The 18517-nt window shown below is 34.9% G+C and overlaps 2 protein-coding genes across 2 annotated transcripts; both read left to right on the top strand.

Annotated features, from left to right (window-relative positions):
- The first annotated feature begins 558 nt into the window (after positions 1-558).
- LOC149906998 (Golgi resident protein GCP60) lies at positions 559-6575 on the top strand. The gene is made up of 10 exons (XM_090104056.1): positions 559-777; positions 1412-1625; positions 1775-1843; positions 1924-2028; positions 2392-2658; positions 2739-2821; positions 3175-3360; positions 3800-3910; positions 4438-4553; positions 5407-6575. Exons 1-10 carry the CDS (start codon positions 657-659, stop codon positions 5521-5523), a joined length of 1389 nt encoding a protein of 462 aa, XP_089960182.1. The 5' UTR covers positions 559-656; the 3' UTR covers positions 5524-6575.
- A 4491-nt stretch (positions 6576-11066) lies between these two features.
- LOC149906997 (ATP-binding cassette sub-family B member 10, mitochondrial) lies at positions 11067-18306 on the top strand. Its single transcript, XM_090104055.1, has 10 exons — positions 11067-11588; positions 11941-12147; positions 13255-13457; positions 13740-13874; positions 14059-14205; positions 14327-14558; positions 14712-14989; positions 15226-15309; positions 15952-16104; positions 17136-18306. The coding sequence occupies exons 1-10, from the start codon at positions 11228-11230 to the stop codon at positions 17430-17432; spliced, it is 2097 nt and encodes a 698-aa protein (XP_089960181.1). The 5' UTR covers positions 11067-11227; the 3' UTR covers positions 17433-18306.
- The last annotated feature ends 211 nt before the right edge of the window (positions 18307-18517 follow it).

Raw genomic sequence — 18517 nt, 5'->3', positions numbered from 1 at the left:
AATTTTAATGACAGTAGAAATATGTCAATTTGACAAATTGACATAATATGTGAATTAATGGAATTAATGCTAGGCGTCCATTAGAGACGGATCGGGGCGGGTCGCATCGCAACGGGCCGTCTCTAATGGACGCGCTGTTTGCTCCTGCGTCCACCTGTACGGGGCGCGGCGGACCGCCTAGGCGAATTTTATCTAACAGACGCTCGCCACTCACATCCGCCTGCCTGCGTCCACTAGACGGGTCGGGGCGGGCCGGGCCGCAGCGCACCGCCGGCAGAAATCCGCCTGCGAAGCGATATCCGCCACTGCGTTGCGGCCCGCCCCGACCCGATCCGTCGCTAATGGACGATGTTTCATACAAAACATAGGCCGGCGTATTTTTGCGTTGCGATGCGGCCCGGCCCGATCCGCCTAGTGGACGCCTAGCATAATAAAAGATAAATCCACAGAAGAAAAATATATTTATTATCTCTGTCTCAAATGGGCACTCGATTGTCTATTGTCGAACGCCTTTATGAAATTGACTGTGAATTTGACATTTAAGAATAAGAATTGACGTTTATTGACGTATACGTTTTGCTGTATTTTGAGACAAATTATATTCCCTAATTTGTGAATAAGTTTAGGACCTCATTTATTAATATAGAGCATTAAATATGAAAGTAAATCCAGAGAAAATATCCTTGGAAATCGACCAAGGGATTATTGAAAGCGAAGAGAGAAGATGGGGCTTACCACTGCGTGAAGTTTATAAACATGGTCTATCATTTTATAAAGGTAAAGGAGATACATATTTCACTGTATTTTGATTAAGCTCAGGTAATTTTAAAATTCAATTTTGATGTAGCATCCATATTAGGAGTTACAGGAGTGACGAATTTAAGTGAGAATACTCGCTCAATTTTTACTTCACAATATTCCTTTTTTATATGAAAAATACGTTTTCATGGCATAAATTGATTAAAAAATGGCATTAATGAATTGTGACGGCAATGTTTTTATGCATAAATTCATGCATACTCAATTAATATTCAGTTAATTGCTGAAAATATGTGAATTTATATTTACACAAAATAAACACACAATTTTACAATATCATTTCCCTAAATTATGAAACTTGCACTATTTCAATACAAAATTATTTTATGCTGTAGGAGTGTAGGTCATTACTGCTATAAAATTCTAATAAGTAATATTTATTTTTATTTTTAAAGTTTTTTTTTTTTCAATAATAAACGAGTTGGGATATCATATACCTATAGGCCTAATTGGAGTTATAAACATTTTTTTTTATAGATGAGTAATATAAAACAAACAGAAGAAAATTTTTGTACTGATTATAAATAATGCAATTATTTTAAGCCTATGCTTATTCCAATTAAGCTTAATTAACTTAGATATTTCTTTACAGATAAAGAGGGCAAGGCAATGCACTTAAGTTATGAAGATAGATTAAAATTAGTGGCATATACACAACAGGCAGCTCATGGGCCGTTGGATGTTAATTCTGCTCCACCATTGGGAGTTTTGGATGTTATAGGCAGAGATAGACGGGCAGCATGGCAGTCGCTAGGTCAGACGTCACAAACACAGGCTATGGCCGGATTTGTGCATACAATAGACAGGTATTATAATTACATTCTTGGTATGGTTGTATAAAATTTTTGAGCAAATTATTTTTTTTTATTTTTGTGTTATTTACGAATAATAATAAAATTTTAATTATTTTTCGCTCCCTTATTTTCTTTCATATTATGTAAATGTTTTTCTGCAGATTATGTCCCTTGTTCAGACCATACATTGAAGCAATTCAAAGAGACCTTGAAGATAAAAAACAACAAGAGTAAGTTTTATACTATTAATAATTGCTCTTTTACTGATGGTTTTAGAATTCATAAAACCCTTTTTTAATTTTATTTCTAGGATGAAGAAAGAACAGGATGAAAAAAGTCATGTAGAACTAGAAAATAGGATAATACTTGAAGAACAAAAACAAACTAGAACTAAGCTAACAGAGGAGCAGCAAGTGTGAGTAAATGTATAATCTACTTTAATAAACAAAATTAGTCCTAGAAATGTTTGAATGGATAAATTTTACAAATTGATAATAATGCATTTTTTGAACTGAAACTTCTTAGGGCACATTGAGAGTAAAATTTCAAGGTTGTGTCATGGCAATACCGGCACAACCGGAGAAAGGCAATAATTTTGGTATTTTTTAATGTTGCTAAAGCAGTTTCACTTTTGACATGTGTGCTCGGCACTCACCCTCTTTTTTTATTATTTTAACCATCTTTTGCTGATTACCATACTGGATAAACTACTAATAATTTCATGGCATATTTATTAAATAAATATTTAAAAAAAAATACAATGCAAATTTTCTTTCAGGCAAAGGATAAAAGACGCGCTCAACGCGCAGTCTTACGAACAGTTTTTGCAATATGCGCAACAGCAGTTTCCAGGCAATTTCGATCAACAAGCCGTTCTTATACGCCAATTGCAGGATCAACATTACCAACAGTATATACAACAGTTGGCAGTAGATGAAAGACTAGCGAATTCTAATATAAATTGCAAAGAAGACTTGGAGAAAGAAAACATTGAAGTTACGAAAGATTGTAATTCGAATGAAACTGATAACATTCTGGATAATAAGTATGTGTTAATTTTTGTATCTATAATATCTAAATTTTTTGTGTACTAAATAGGTAAATAATTATTTCATTATTTATCAGATCAATGCAAACATTGGAGAAAGCTGAAATAAGTGATTATAATGACGAATCAAGAGAAGATGAAGGCGAATCAGAAATTGATGGTAAGTCGACATAATAAACTGAAATCAAGAAAAGCATCATTTATGTTATGATGGAATAGTAGTTGAATATTATACGTAGTAGACGAAAGCCGCAGTTAAAATCCTGCTTAAAAAATTGGTTGTTTGTAAAGTAGGTTTACGATCGAGATGTTTACATGATAACATAATGCAGTGGCAGCGCTCGAGATGAGACAGGAGATCGGTCCGTCTCTCTCTCGTTATACCTGCGATCGCGTTCGTGAGGTTTTGGTGTGACACAAGTTTCTGAACATGTCACCCGACTAAAACGATTTTAAAAACGTTATCACGTTAAAATATTTTTTCTTTCTCTTTCAACATTTGAAAAAACCAAGATGGTCTACCAGTGGAAGAAGCCCGTATGTGGACTCGCAGTGAAGTGCAAGAGTTCAAGGAATCGGCGCGAGCCCACGGCGGCATGTTGACCGTGGGCCACGGGGAGACGGTCACGGTCAGAGTGCCCACGCACCAGCGGGCCAGGTCCATTTGTTGGGAGTTTGCGACCGACCACTATGATATTGGTACGTTATTTATAGCTAACTAAAGAAACAAAATTTTATGTAACTAGCTTTCCGCCCGCGGCTTCGCCCGCGTTTTCAAAGAAAAACCCGTTCCCGTAGGATATCCGGGATAAAACCTATCCTATGTCCTTTCTCGGGTATCAAAATATCTCCATACCAAATTTCATGCAAATTGGTTCAGTATTTTAAGCGTGACTGAGTAACAGACAGACAGAGTTACTTTCGCATTTATAATATTAGTATGGATTTATTTCTACTGAGTGACTTAATAGATTGTCGAATCATACTGCTACAATTCCTTTCCACAGTAACTTCGCATGCGAGCATAAATAAATATAAGGTTCCGCGATTTTATTTATCTTTCTAACCAAAGGATACCTGGAAACATGCCAATTTGTATTGGAAGGAAAGAAAATATATTTAATGTGAATATTTTTAGGTTTCGGCCTGCACTTTGAATGGAGCAAATCTCCCACAACTGAAGTGACAGTACACGTCTCCGAATCTGATGATGACGACGATGGTGATGATGATGATTATGGTGAAGAAGGTAATTCATCATTAATTTCAATTATTGAAGTGAAAACTTCTTTAGCGGCGTTGGGTATAAAATCTTAAACTCGCGTCAGGACACGTGGCCTGATCGAAAAAGCGTAAGATAGATGTTTTTTTTTTTTAGCCCTTATATTCCATGCGTAAGACGGATACCATTCCAAAATATCAAACATGCTGAACGTTAATAATCAAGTTCTCACTTCTGCCGGCACTCCCTGAGACCGTCTTTTTTTGTTTTATTATACGTATTTCATTCATTATTATAAAAACTCGGAATAGGTTGCAGTCATTGCCCTTAGTTTAATATCTAGTGAAATGGCGAAACATGCAATATTTTACTTTAATTAGCTCTTTGCAACATTTTTTGCAAATTAATTAGACATAACGACATAAGATATAAATAAAGACCTATAAATTAAGATAAAATGCTAATAATAAATTGCTTCCCCATTTGTTATAAGTGAATTAGTTTTTGTTTCATTTTGAATTAGAAACATATTAATAATAATATTTTGATTACAGAGTATACAATCCGTGGGACAGATCCAGAAATTGGTGCAGATAAAAGAGTTTTGGCGAACTCGAGGCCACTAGTTAGCCTCGTAGTGCCCATATACAGACGCGATTGTCACACTGAGGTATGTATAATGTATATTATGAGTTAGTCTTCACTACATAGTATATAAAACAAAGTCGCTTTCTCTATCCCTATGTCCCTTTGTATGCTTAAATCTTTAAAACTACGCAACGGATTTTGATGCGGTTTGTTTTTAATAGATAGAGTGATTCTGGATGAAGGTTTTAGTATATAATTTATTAGGTTTTAGTCAAAGCAGGCGAAGCCGCGGGTAGAAAGCTAGTTAGTTCTATATAGCAAATTTGAAATTTTTAAATGCAAAAGAATGGAACATGCATAATATGTTAAAGCGACATTGAATAGCTTGTATTGTAATATATTTGTCTATTATCTAAATAGATAATAGACAAATTACGGTAGAAAATACATGTACAGAATAGAATGCTATAGTGGGTAGTTCTTTGTTTACTTTAGTAGTCAATAACAAGTCTTCAAAAGACTCATGTGGCTCATTGGTAAAGCATTGTTAATGTTGAGATATTAAGCTGGCTGTTACAGACATTGTTACAAACTCTTAGATGTTTGGATGAACAAGAAAAAAAAATTGGTTGTCTGTAAAGTCGGTTTACTGACGATAGTTGAACGTGACAACGGCCGATTGTGCTTCTTTGTCGCTCGTTCCGTGCTCTCGCTTGCACTTCAAGCCTAATACATGGTACGCCTCAGAGCGAGGTAACGCCGCATGTGTCATGTTTTTTCGTGCGTGCAGCCGGCTCTATCGAATTATAAGACGTTGTCACGTCAAAATTAATATGTTTAGTAGCTGTTAGTCCATTACCTAGCTATGTTTCGGGCTACATGACGTTGCAAATAATATCTAAGTTGTAACATTTTATTTATACTATTTTTTAAAGGTATATGCTGGTTCTCACACTTATCCCGGAGAAGGCGTCTATTTACTTAAGTTTGATAACACATACAGTTTATGGCGATCGAAAACTTTATATTATAAAGTTTACTACATTCAATAAATTATGACACTGACTCATATTCGATGTTGTTATAAAAACTGTTTAAGAATATTAAATGTAAATAAAACTGACTTCTCAAATGCAACTCAATTTGAGCTACATCCCGTCGGTATTAAGTGCATAATTAAAAAACAATAAAATGTATGTAGTGCCACAGATTACAGGTAGAGCTTAAAATTGAGTATTATTTGAGAATTTGGATATAAATGTAATAGCTATAATATGTGTAGTAAATTATTATTATTTTATAAAGCCATCTCTAACAAATTATAATTTATTTAATAGGAGATTTCCCTCCATAAAAAAATGAACACTTGAAACTCCGAATTATACTGTCACAATTGTTTGTCTGTAAAAACATTTATTAATAAAATCATGACATACTTAGTCGATAAGATGGATGTATAAATTGTAACACTGTCTATCTAATAAAGAAGAGTCTAAAATAATTAAGGCTGTTGCCCAACAAAATATTTATGGATAAACTTGTATTATTTTTGTTTCAAGTAAAACATGACGTTTCTCATGTCTTATTTCTATGTAAGAAACTATATTTATTGGTGTTTAGATTGTAATTGTGTTGGTTATCATAACTTTAAAATTTTAACATAATATATAGCACATTAAGTTTTGGAAAGAAATAGACTTGAAGAATATTTTTTTTCTTAAAAGGTATCCTTGTATAAGACTATAAGTGCAGTTATTTATTTAAAGTACATTAATACCACATCAACTCTATTTATGTCCATATAAATGCCATAGTAATCTAAACAATTGAATATGTTAAGAACCTATGTAACAATTAACCTTACATCGTTTGTTTTTTATGTCACCTTTATAAATAATTTATAGATATCTTTTATATAGCGTACTTGTATCTAGTTAGCATAGTATGTAATTGTTTCGTTGATATATTATACGTTTGTAAAAGTAGTTTAAGTCCATACTAGAAGTATTATATTATGTGTCTATTATGCATTTGTTACGATTATAGTATTAGAAATTAGAAGAATTTTAATTATTTATAGTTCCTCTATTCATTATGTTTTTTTTTTTTTTTTTTTTTTATTCATGAATAGGTAAACATTTGGCCGCTGTTTCACCTGATGGTAAGTGACAACGCGTCCTAAGTTGGAACATGTTTACCTAGAAGGTGCCTATTCACATTTGCTTTAAATTTGGATAGATTGTAAGAAGGTGGAAAAACTGTATTCGGTAGAGAGTTCCAGTCCTTAGATGTTCGCAAGAGAAATGATGACGTGAATCGCTTTGTGCGAATTTTAGGGATGTCTACAACATAAGGATGGAAATCTGCTCCGCGTCTGGTTGTTCGATGGTGAAAAGGTGATGCCGGTATCAAGTTATGTAACTCCTCGGCACATTCACCAAAGAATATTCTGTAAAATACCGACAAACTGGCAACCTTACGACGATGCTCGAGGCAGGTCAATTTAGAATTGACCAATACGTCATTGTTAATAAGCCTTTTCGCTCGTTTTTCGATTGAATCAAGTGCTGACAGTTGGTAATTCGCAGCTCCAGCCCATAGGTGACAGCAGTACTCTACACACGACCGAACTTGTGCTTTATAGAGATTCAGAAGCTGTTCCGGTGTAAAGTACTGCCTTACCTTGGCAAGTATACTTAGCTTCTTTGCTGCAACACTTGCTTTGGATTCAATAAAAGTTTTGTAGTTTAGATTTGGAGAGAGCGTAAGACCAAGAAGATCCAATCTGTCGGATAATTCCAAAGATACTCCGTGAAATGTTGGTGTAGACTTTAATTGACTTCGTTTCGCTGTAAACAAACAAGTTTGCGTTTTCGATGCATTAAATTCCACACGATTGCCGATGCCCCAATTAGATATTTTGTTCAAACCTATATTTAAACGATCAAGCATTGCATCACGCTGTTGTTGAATCTGCACCTCATTCTGTCGTGAGTCGGATATGTAACTATCTATAATTGTAGTGTCATCTGCATACCCATAAATACCTGGTCCGAAGAGGTCGTTAATATGGAGCAAAAAGAGAGTTGCAGATAAGACTGACCCCTGAGGGACACCTGCATTGACTAGATGGATGTCAGAGGAACATCCTTCAACTGTGACCTGAAAAGAGCGGTTCTTCAAAAAGTTACTAATCCAAGTACATAAGTCCGGGCAGATTCCAAAGGATGGAAGTTTACATAAAAGGCTCTCGTGCCATACTCTATCAAAGGCTTTAGAGATGTCCAAAGAGACGGCTAGTGCTTCTCCCTGTCCATCAATAGCCTGCCCAATCGTGTGCGTCATGTGTACCAAGAGGTCTCCGGTTGATCTGTTTCGACGGAATCCATACTGGTGGTCGCTTAGAAGATCGTTACCTTCAAGATACAACATGAGATTTTTATTTAGTAGGCGTTCCATAACTTTACCTAGAATAGAAGTTATTGAGATAGGCCTGTAGTTAGTAGGATCGGCACGAGAACCTTTTTTGGGAATAGGCTGAACGTTTGCGATCTTCCAAGATTCGGGTACGACTCCAGTAGAGTACGAGAGGCGATAGAGACGAGTTAGTATCGGGGATAGTTCTGGGGCACAATTTCTCAGTACCCAGGCGGGAATTCCGTCCGGACCACTAGCTTTATCTACGTCGAGATTACGCAAAAGTTTAAGTACCTCTTTTTGCTTAATGCGAATTTCGGGCATATGATACCCACAGTGCGGCAAAGAAGGAGGTGACAGTTGCGAAGCATCCAAATGAGAGTTTTTTGCAAAAAGAGAGGCAAATAAATCCGCCTTATCTTTAGCAGAGTGAGCTAGTGATCCGTTGGGTTTGAGTAGAGGTGGTAGCGAAGTTCGACAAAAGCTGTTTTCTACGGCCTTTGCCAAGGTCCAGAAAGCTTTACTGCCTGATGGATATGAGACCAGTTTGGACCCAATATGCCGTATACGCTTAAAGCGAGCTTCTCGTAATGCTTTTTTGTACATCTTGGTCGCTTTATTAAAAGCTTTCTTCTTAGCGTGCACATCAGAAGACTTTTGTGCACGAGCATTTGCCCAGTTCAAGTAAGCTAGATGTTTTTTGGATTCAGCGCGTTTACAAACAGCATCAAACCAAGGACGGGATTTATATGAAGCAGTGGTTTCTGAAAAAGGAATAAAATATTCCATTGCCTGTCTGATAACGTCTGCGACGGCGGTAGCGCAAGCTGTCGGATCGTCAGAAGAAAAACATATTTGACGCCAGGGGTAAGATGAAAAAAAGTGCCGCATCTCGTCCCAGTCAGCCCATTTATATCGCCAGATGCGCCTAGTTGTTTGAGGATTACTATCCGGCGGAAAGTATGCTGCTACGGTTTTAATTACACAATGGTCTGAAGAACCTAAGGGTGACGAAATGGTAGTAGAATATCTATCTGGGTCAGAAGTAAGAAACAGATCAAGACAGTTGGCTGTGTGACCTTCAACGTCGGGAACCCTAGTAGCCTGTTTCACAAGTTGTGTGAGATTCAGCGACACTGCAAGACTGTATGATTCCTTACCAGCGTGGTCAGTTTTAAGATAGGGAAATAACCAATCTTTATGGCAGGCGTTAAAATCTCCTAAGAGAACAAGCTGTGAAGACGGGTATATTTGCTGGATGGAATCAGCAGCTTCGCTTAGGTACTGGAACAATTGTGTTGTACCCCAATCACCTGTATGGGAGCGATAAATATTTCCGTAAACTATTTGGTCTGCACCGAAGTCAACAAGGAGCCAGAGTACTGAAAAATCTGGATTTTCAAAGTTTCGAAGACGCTGATAACAGATATTGTCTCTTATATACGCGCACACTCCGGCCTTTGGCTTAAATTTGTGTTCAAGTACAAAGCCGGGATAGTTGAGGTATGCTGTGCTGGATGGTGTTTTTATTTGAGTCTCAGATAGAAAAAGCAAATGCGGTTTCTCAGTCTCGAGGTGGTGGTGGACTGGATCGATATTTGAGTGCAGACCACGAATATTCGAGTGATGCACTTTAAAGGGGAGGAAGTGCGACCGCTGTATAAACTTATTTCTTTTCTTTGTACTTTTCATTTCTGTTTTTTTTTTTTTTTTTTTGTGAATAGGCAGGTGAGTGGCAGTTGATCGAGGTGAAGTGAACTGGTTAATTCGAAGCAAACAATAATAGAGCACTGGTGGGGGCCTGATGTCGGAGACTGCGGGGACGCCCGTACCCCCCCGGCAATCGCCATCGGGTCCTCCCATCCGGTCGCCAACCGGCACGATGGGGCAATTCCGGGATTTTGCGCAAGCGGCGGGGCAGCCTTTCGTAGGTGGCTTTCCTACTACTTGGGCCCCCTACAACTAGCGGTCGGCCAGCGGACAACCGTGCTACGGATCCCGCTACCCTCCGAAAACAGGCACCCGGCGCACCACTAAAGATACTTCATGTAACCAATAAACACTAACACAACTGATCAGACCCAAACTCCCGAATTGGCAGCACTGGAACTCGTGCCGGAACACGAAACCGCTTGGCGGCACGTCTCTATCCAGTGGGTGGTTACAAGCCGCGACAGGGTCTCCCACCAGTTGACTACTCATTTGGCACTACCCAGGGAACACGTGTAGGGTATCTAGAGTCGTTGCCTACGGACGCGAGTAGTGTTGTAAATTTATATAGTTATAATATTATATTATTATATTTATTAAATAAATACATTATTCTTGTTATATATTTGTGCTGTGAAACATTATAGCGATCTAAGATTTGTACTTAAAGCCATTCTCTAAATTTGAACACTTTTATATTTTATTTATTAATAATAAATAGCTTGGCAAAAACAGTTTGACATGGTGAGAGGTGAAACTTATTTTTATTTCTTATAAACTATATAAACAAAAATAAAATATCAAAACTGTTTTCGTCTTGCTATATGGTGTAGCCATACGCTTTTAAGTGGCAGCTTCATTCTCTCTAATCTTTTTTGTCAAGCTATAAAACTATTCAGTTTCAGAATAAAAATAATATAATACGATTATGAATTGAATTTAATCTCAATTGTTAGAAAAAAATAATTTATGTCACTAACCATGACGCATAAATGTATAAGTATAGTTTATGTAAATTGTACTCAAGTACGTATTAATTTATGTAAACACCTCAGACAGTTATGAATATTCCAGATAATTGCTAGATATGTCAATATTGTAGAAAAAAGGAACTCTAGAAATATTTTCTTTCCAACTGGATTGTGAGTGATTGAGAGTTGATATTTCACGCAGTTAAATAAATGTATTTGTATGTATTTATTTACGTTTGTTTTAATTTCATCTACGGTCTACCCTATAAATAAATATTTGTTTACCAATTTGAAAAAGATTCATAGAATTTAAATATATAAAAAATTTACAATAATGTATTACAAAACTGATACATTGTACGATATTGGAATGTGTAGTAAAAAACCGTCTAAACCTGTTCCTTTCTAATATTTAATTTGCATTTTATCAAGCAGGTTGAGACTTGAGATATCTAACAAAATAATATGGTAACATTCTAAAATTAAAAAAGTTAGCCGTCAGTTCAGTTATTAGATGCCAATTGCCAGTGTTCTGTCACCAGTGTCAGCTGAGAGTCGCCTTGACTCTTGTGGCTTTTTGATTGTGTGAGATATGACAGGGATTTGACAGCTATGTTTTTGTTTTTATTTAACTAAAATTTAAAAATTTAATTTCACAATGCTGCAAAATTTGATTTTTAAAGGTTTTGACGTGAAAATAACAAGCAGAACAACAAAATTCCTTCGCAAAATACCTGTCCACACTCGACCTTGTAAGCACTGTGGTTCCAGGTTATATTCTAGTTCTAGTTATAAATTTGGAGTGTTACCGAATAATTATGAAAGAACTTTGTGTAGCAAAAATAACATTTATATTTTAAAAACAAGATATTATACAAGTCAAGTGGATGCTCAGAAAAAAAGCGCCCAGATTGAGACAGTAAAAGATAAAACTGTTGTTACTACAAATGTGAAGTTAAAGTCTTCAGAATTGAAGAGATTGTTTGGTTTAGCTGCACCAGAAAAATGGACTCTGACTGGTAACTCATCTTTATACTATACTGTCATGAATAGATATCAAAAACTCAGAATAGATTATCAAATCTTAAAAACTTTGCATGGTTGCAAATTTATAAGTAAAATTACTGGTTATGTTAATCACTTTAAACCAGTTATTTCTTTACTCAATAAAAAGCACTTATTATTTTACAATATAATATGTATATAATAATCCAAAAGTCACTTAATGGAATATAAATATATTAATGTGTTAATTTTATAAATATTCTCAATAAACTTTTGTATATTGAAAATGTGTATCCTTTATAACTTACTGAGACACACTGCCTGTGAACATTCACAGAAATAATGTTATTATTTCAAAATTTCCAGGTGCAATTGGTTTTCTTGTTATATCCTCAAGTGTTACAATGGCAGTACCATTCTCCCTCGGAAAAGTGTTAGATATCATTTATAACACAACTAGTGATTTGGGAGCTGCGCGGGAAAAACTAGATTCACTATGCCTAATGCTATGTGGAGTGTTCCTTCTTGGAGGATTATGCAATTTTGGACGAGTATACTTGATGTCAATATCGGGTAAACAATGGTATATTTATAAGTCAGTTGCACATTTAGTTTTCCTTCAAACTATATTATCATAGCAAACATATTTTGTGTACTTCAAAGTACTTTTAATTCAGTATTATGTTTCTCTACTTATTCAAAAAATTATCATTTTTTAGGTTATATTTAATATCTGATAATGATAATATCAGATAGGAAAACAACTGTCTTTAAATTATATTGATTAATCATTATGCTTATATGTTTAAAGTTTATGATTCTGTGTAATGAATTGCCAAAATGAGAAGTGTATAACTAATGATAATTATTGTTATCAGAACATTTGACCAACCTTTGTTCAATAGACTGGCTTAAAAATAGTATTTTTATTTTGATTAATTCATAACAAAACATCTATTACTTTATATTTTATTTAAATTTAGTATGTATCTATATCACCATTAGGTACAGGCATTGAGATAAATATTTTCGCTATCTAAAATGTATGATTATTTGACAATAATACTTGTGGCTGTATGAAACATTCTTATCAGCGATCAAAGCTCAGTAATATTACAAAAATATATCAATTTCTGTTCTTCAGAAATTGATAATTCTTCATCATAAACAAAACTTTGTATCAAGTCTAGATAAAGAATCTATTTTGTTCAACTCCAGTTATCTAGGCTAACCTTGTTATCATATTTTTTTACATATCAAAAAAAAATTTTTTTTACAAGGAAGCCGTTTTATAGTATGTACCTATAACTTTACTAAAGGAAAAGCATGTAGTATGTATACTACATGTTACATGCGTACTGGTTTATTATCTTTATATTATGATGATAATTATTAATTACCTTAATAATTACATACTAAGTAATGTTTTCATACATTTTTACACCTGGAGAGTTAAATTTAATTGTGATATTTTTGTCACTAATGTAATGATTGTTTACCTTTAAAATTCAGAGTACCATTCATCTGATGTGCATATTGGTTAAAATTTTTAATATCTCCAATTCCATATACTTGAAAAAAGTTCCTGAAACATAAAAATAGGAAAAATCATCAGTTGAAAGTTTTCTATAAAATGTTCCCATTTTTTATTGCACTAGTAAATATACTAATCCATTTCAGGTCAAAGAATGACACAGTCGCTTCGTAAGCAAGTTTTTGGCGCTATATTACGACAGGAACCGCAATGGTTCGGCAAGAATTCCACAGGTGAATTAGTAAATAGATTGTCTGCGGATACTCAGTTGGTAGGACGCAACTTGAGTCAGAATGTTAGCGATGGATTGAGGTCGCTGTTTATGGTTGGTGCTGGGACTGGTATGATGGTAAATGTTTCATTTCTAAATTAAAATAATGCAACAAGAATACTTTATTACTCTGAAAGTTTATTATTAACTTATAAAAATACAACAGACAAAAATATATCATTTTGCTTTGATAGGCGTATTTTGCTTTATCTCAGAAATCGAAATTGTACTCTTTCGATTTTAAGGTCATACAGAACTGATGTTTGAATTTTTTTTTCCAACTTCAATAACATAAATTATTACTGTGAACATAGTACCTTTTGTTAATATGAATCTAATATTTATCCATATTGTTTTTAGTTCTATATGTCGCCATCATTAGCTCTAATTGGACTTTTGGTTGTACCACCAGTGTCAATGTTAGCCGTAATATATGGACGATTTGTAAGAAGTATAACAAGGCAGATGCAGGATTCTTTAGCTGAAACAAGTGAGGTGAGCTATAATTAACTTTATCTTACCATTTTATACATATTACTTTATATTACTTTTCCTTCTCCTTACACAAAACAGTTGTTAGTAAAGTGTGTTAAAAAAAATTCTAAAAATTACGCTCCATTACAATACATATAAAATAATATAATGAGTAAAATATATTGTTGCTATTTTACTATTGCAGTTAGCTGAAGAGAAAATATCGAATATAAAAACAGTAAAAGCATTTAGTAAAGAGAAAAAAGAATGTGAATCATATGCACAAAGGATTGAAAATCTGTTGCAATTGGCCTACAAGGAATCACTAGCAGTTGGCAGTTTCTATGGTTTGGTAAGTATATTGAGTTTTTAAGTATGAATTTAGTAACAATTCAGTCTCATTTAAATATATTATTTATTTTGGTTTTTTGAATTGATTTAATTTTTATCCTTTTTTTAATTTTTATTTTCAGACAGGTCTATCTGGCAACACAATAATCATATTAGTACTTTACTACGGAGGTGGCATGGTCGCGACGGAAGAATTAACTGTCGGCAATCTTACTTCGTTCCTGCTTTATGCGGCGTATGTTGGCATTAGTATTGGCGGCTTGAGCAGTTTTTATACAGAAATGAATAAGGGTATCGGTGCTGCTACGAGACTTTGGCAGATTATCGACAGGGAACCTAAAATACCTGTATCAGGTTAGCTAAAATAGAAAAAAAAAACTTTTATTTTTATTTTTAGGGGACCCTCATTCTAATTTCTTTTTATCATCAACTTAAGAAAATTACCTGTATTGTGTATGTCTATTGTCTATGCAAACCTTGTAGGTATGTTTTTTTTGCTTTTTACAGGTGGCCTAAGACCAGTAGAACGGCCTAGAGGCGAGATCCTTCTAGAAAACATAAACTTTTCATACGGCGGGCAGCCAATGATCAAGGGATTGAACTTACATCTCTTGCCCGGGAAGTCTGTAGCGTTGGTTGGAAGGTCGGGTTGTGGAAAAAGTACGATAGCATCACTCATTTTGAGGTTATATGACCCGGAGCAAGGCAGGATACTATTGGATGGTGTGGATATAAGGAAACTCGATCCTGTATGGTTGAGGAGCCATATAGGTTTTGTTAGTCAGGTAGTTGACATTCATTTTTATAAAAATTACTCAAACAAGTCTTTGTTAAAATAATATTCAGAGGTTTTGTTTTCTCTATCTTAAAGACTTTGAGGCAGACATTTTTTTTAATATTTAGAGGAACATTTAAAAATGGTATTAAATTATAAATGCATAAGCATTGCTATTGACGTCAGTATTTATTCATATTAATGTGTGTTATATGTTAAAATATTGAATCTTATTGTGTGTAACAGGAGCCGGTTTTATTCACTGGATCTATAAAAGAAAATATTCTCTATGGCCTTGTTGATGAAGAATCAGTGGATGAAGAAAACAAGGTAAAGACTAAAGTCTGATTTATTTATATTTTTGTGTATATATTTTAGTGTGGACACTAAATACTGTCTTTTTTGGTCGTTATTTTAACTAAAGTTTCCATTTTTATTAACAAACTACAAAACTACGTTTTACCATACCTGCATACATTTGTATGCACGCATAAATTTCAAACCTATAAAAAAGACGTTCATATTATGACCGTTAGTTCTTTGCCGTACAAGTTGAAACGTAAAATATGAATATCGTCAACATAACTGCGCGGCACGCTGCGTAAAGGTGCTCTATATTTGAAACTCCTTAACGCAAGTTTTTTAACCCCGTGGTTCAACCACACGCCTGTGGAAAGCGTTCGTAAAAACACCACCAAAACCAGTCTTAGGTGGTAATGTTTTTTTTGACGTGACAACGTCTTATAATTCGATAGAGCCGGCTGCACGCACGAAAAAACATGACTCATGCGGCGTTACCTCGCTCTGAGGCGTTCCATGTAAGGCTTGAAGTGCAAGCGAGAGCGCGGAACGAGCGACAAAGAAGCACAATCGGCCGTTGTCACGTTCAACTATCGTCAGTAAACCGACTTTACAGACAACCAATTTTTTGTGTTAAAAGAAATGTTTTAATTTCTCAACTCATTCCCCAAGGAACCAGCATGGCTCGTAGCGGCCCGAGCAGCACAGCTCCAAGAGCTGGCCAGCCTGAGCAGCGCGGGGTGGGAGCGGCAAGTGGGCGCGGGCGGCTCGGAGCTCAGCGGCGGGCAGAAGCAGCGCGTCGCCATCGCAAGGGCCATCGTTAAAGTGAGCGAGTGTGTGCTACAGTATGATTCAAACTTAATGGCGGCTCGGAACATCGAACGATTTGATGCGAAGAAAACAATTTTAGATACCAACGGGATGCCAAGGGACAGGTACTTGAGCGCACGTGCATTCGCATATAACTTCCGAACTGCCATTAAGTTTTAATCGAACTGTACGGGGGCACAGCTGCAGAGCTATTAGTGTAGTAGTGCCCCAATAGCTGTGGGTGGGAGCGGCAAGTGATAAAAAAACGAAGTTAAGCAACGGTTGGCACGGTCACAAGTTGGATGGCAGATTTTTTTTTCAGTTTTATTTTTACGAAGTTAGTGTCGCCAGAGCACATGTTATACATAATATATGAGCTTCTACTTAGTGTTGCAAGAAGAGAAATTTGTTTTTGTTTCTGCCTAGTTTGTTTGGTTATAATTTAAATTTTTACGTGATAGAATTTGGTAATGGATTTACTAGTAGAGAGCGAAATATATTACTGAGATATGTAGGCTGTATGTTTTTGTTTTAATCTCTGGTCGATCCGGAGTCCGGACGCAGTCGGGGGTGTACGCTTCGTAGGGAAATTCTACATACGAAATATCAGTCCAACGGGTCTGTAAATATAAATAGGAAGTTATAAAAATCTACCCATATAACAAATACAAATATAATCATTCATTACACTAATATAGCTGTACATTATTTTATTCTCCTATCTCATTTGAATACTCTGATTGAAAACAATAGCCCGTAAAAACTTACGCTAAAGTATTTACGTTATCAACGTCAGACATTTTTTAGTTCACGTGAAGAGGGTCAAGGATTTAGTACAAGATAACTAACGTTGGTTTTCAATTTGTTCTAATAAATCATAAACACAAATATGTCTCATTTGATAAAAATAAGATATTTAATATTAACTCGTCATATTATTATTATTTATTCTAGTATCCCGAATTCATATCGTATGCCATTGCAATAGCGATTGAACTTAGTTTAAAAAAAAAACGAATTGTTTTTTATATTTTTTTTCTTTTCAGAATCCAAAAATCCTCATACTCGACGAAGCTACCTCAGCCCTAGATGCATATTCAGAATATTTAGTAGACAAAGCGTTAAAGGAAATTAGTAGAGAGCGAACGGTTTTGACAATAGCGCATAGACTAAGTACGATACAGTCGGCGGACGAAGTCGCGGTAATTGGTAATGGTGTGATTATCGAAAAGGGTCCTTATAAGGAATTAATTGAGAAACCGAACGGTTATTTTAGAGAACTTATCACGCACCAAGCTTTCGCGCAACCGAAGTCAGAAAAGGATAAATTAAATGTGAAATGATGCATCACGGAAGAATTATGGGGTTTTGAAAGTGAACTATAGCAGCAAGATTCTTAATTTTTTTATTTTGTGAAAAAAATTTTTTAATTATTTTTGGAATGTAATTTTTAATTTTGTGGATGTGGATATGAAAAAATTGTCTTCCTGATATTTAATCTATAGTTCATCTTCAAAATTGTATCGTTAAGCCTTATTTGTTATCGATGAAGCAATTTGTTTAATGCCTTTAAAATATAGCTATTGCTAAGTTACAAAAGATTATAATATCAAAATATGTAAAGTATTTTTCTAAAGTCACAATAAGATATGATGCTATATTATTATATTGCGTAGTTTAAAATTAGTTGTTGATGCTTAATAGTCAATGATTCTCTGTTGATTTTTTAAAGAAATACCTATTATTTGTTATACATATATCGTTCTTAAAAATAAATATAAATATTATATACTGTATATACAATTATCTTGTAAAAAATGTAAGATAAAATTTATTTGCTTAACAAGTACAATATGATATTTATTTCTGTTCCTTGTTCATATGAAGTGTCTAAGGATCACATCACTGCCATATATTCACATTTTTGTATAAAATGATTTAATACCTTATTTATTTAGCAACTTTATAGCACAGGTGATCGGATTGAATTAAAGTTTGCTTTATTTTGAGGTAAAAGAAATTTATATTATTTATTTATAGTAACATCAAGGAGCTATAGAATAATACATATATATATCTATGATTTTTCGCTGTTGACAATTTTGGTGATGAGTATAAATTAAAAGTATAGGTATTGTTTTAGTTCTATATTTTGTTATGTTATTTCAAATGACAAAGTGCATTCGAATACGTCGTTTAGCATTGACTGAGTAAACTGTCTTAGGGTGCACTCACACACATCAGTCACCGTCAAGTCACCGATGACTGATCGGTGACGGTTTGTGTACGTATCCACAAACACCAGTCACCGTCATGTTGTCCGTCAGTCACGTCGCCGGTTTGACTGAATCATTGAACACATACATCAGGTTAGTGAGTGATTAGACGTGTGTCACGCTACAGAACATGTAGCAATTGACGGTAGCAC

Source organism: Colias eurytheme, chromosome 7, assembly GCF_061535395.1.
Source record: "Colias eurytheme isolate Ceu_HAF_F1 chromosome 7, ilColEury1 Martin Lab GWU primary, whole genome shotgun sequence".
Classification (NCBI taxonomy): domain Eukaryota; kingdom Metazoa; phylum Arthropoda; class Insecta; order Lepidoptera; family Pieridae; genus Colias; species Colias eurytheme.
The sequence above is the reverse complement of the archived record's forward strand: the minus strand, read 5'-3'. Positions and strand labels throughout refer to the sequence as shown.

Coding starts and splice junctions, on each gene's coding strand:
- LOC149906997 (XM_090104055.1), top strand. CDS start 11,228: ATGCTGCAAAATTTGATTTTTAAAGGTTTTGACGTGAAAATAACAAGC. Junction 11,589..11,940: donor AGAAAAATGGACTCTGACTG/GTAACTCATCTT, acceptor CAAAATTTCCAG/GTGCAATTGGTTTTCTTGTT. Junction 14,206..14,326: donor TTGGCAGTTTCTATGGTTTG/GTAAGTATATTG, acceptor TTTTATTTTCAG/ACAGGTCTATCTGGCAACAC.
- LOC149906998 (XM_090104056.1), top strand. CDS start 657: ATGAAAGTAAATCCAGAGAAAATATCCTTGGAAATCGACCAAGGGATT. Junction 1,844..1,923: donor GAAGATAAAAAACAACAAGA/GTAAGTTTTATA, acceptor TTTTATTTCTAG/GATGAAGAAAGAACAGGATG. Junction 2,822..3,174: donor AGGCGAATCAGAAATTGATG/GTAAGTCGACAT, acceptor GAAAAAACCAAG/ATGGTCTACCAGTGGAAGAA.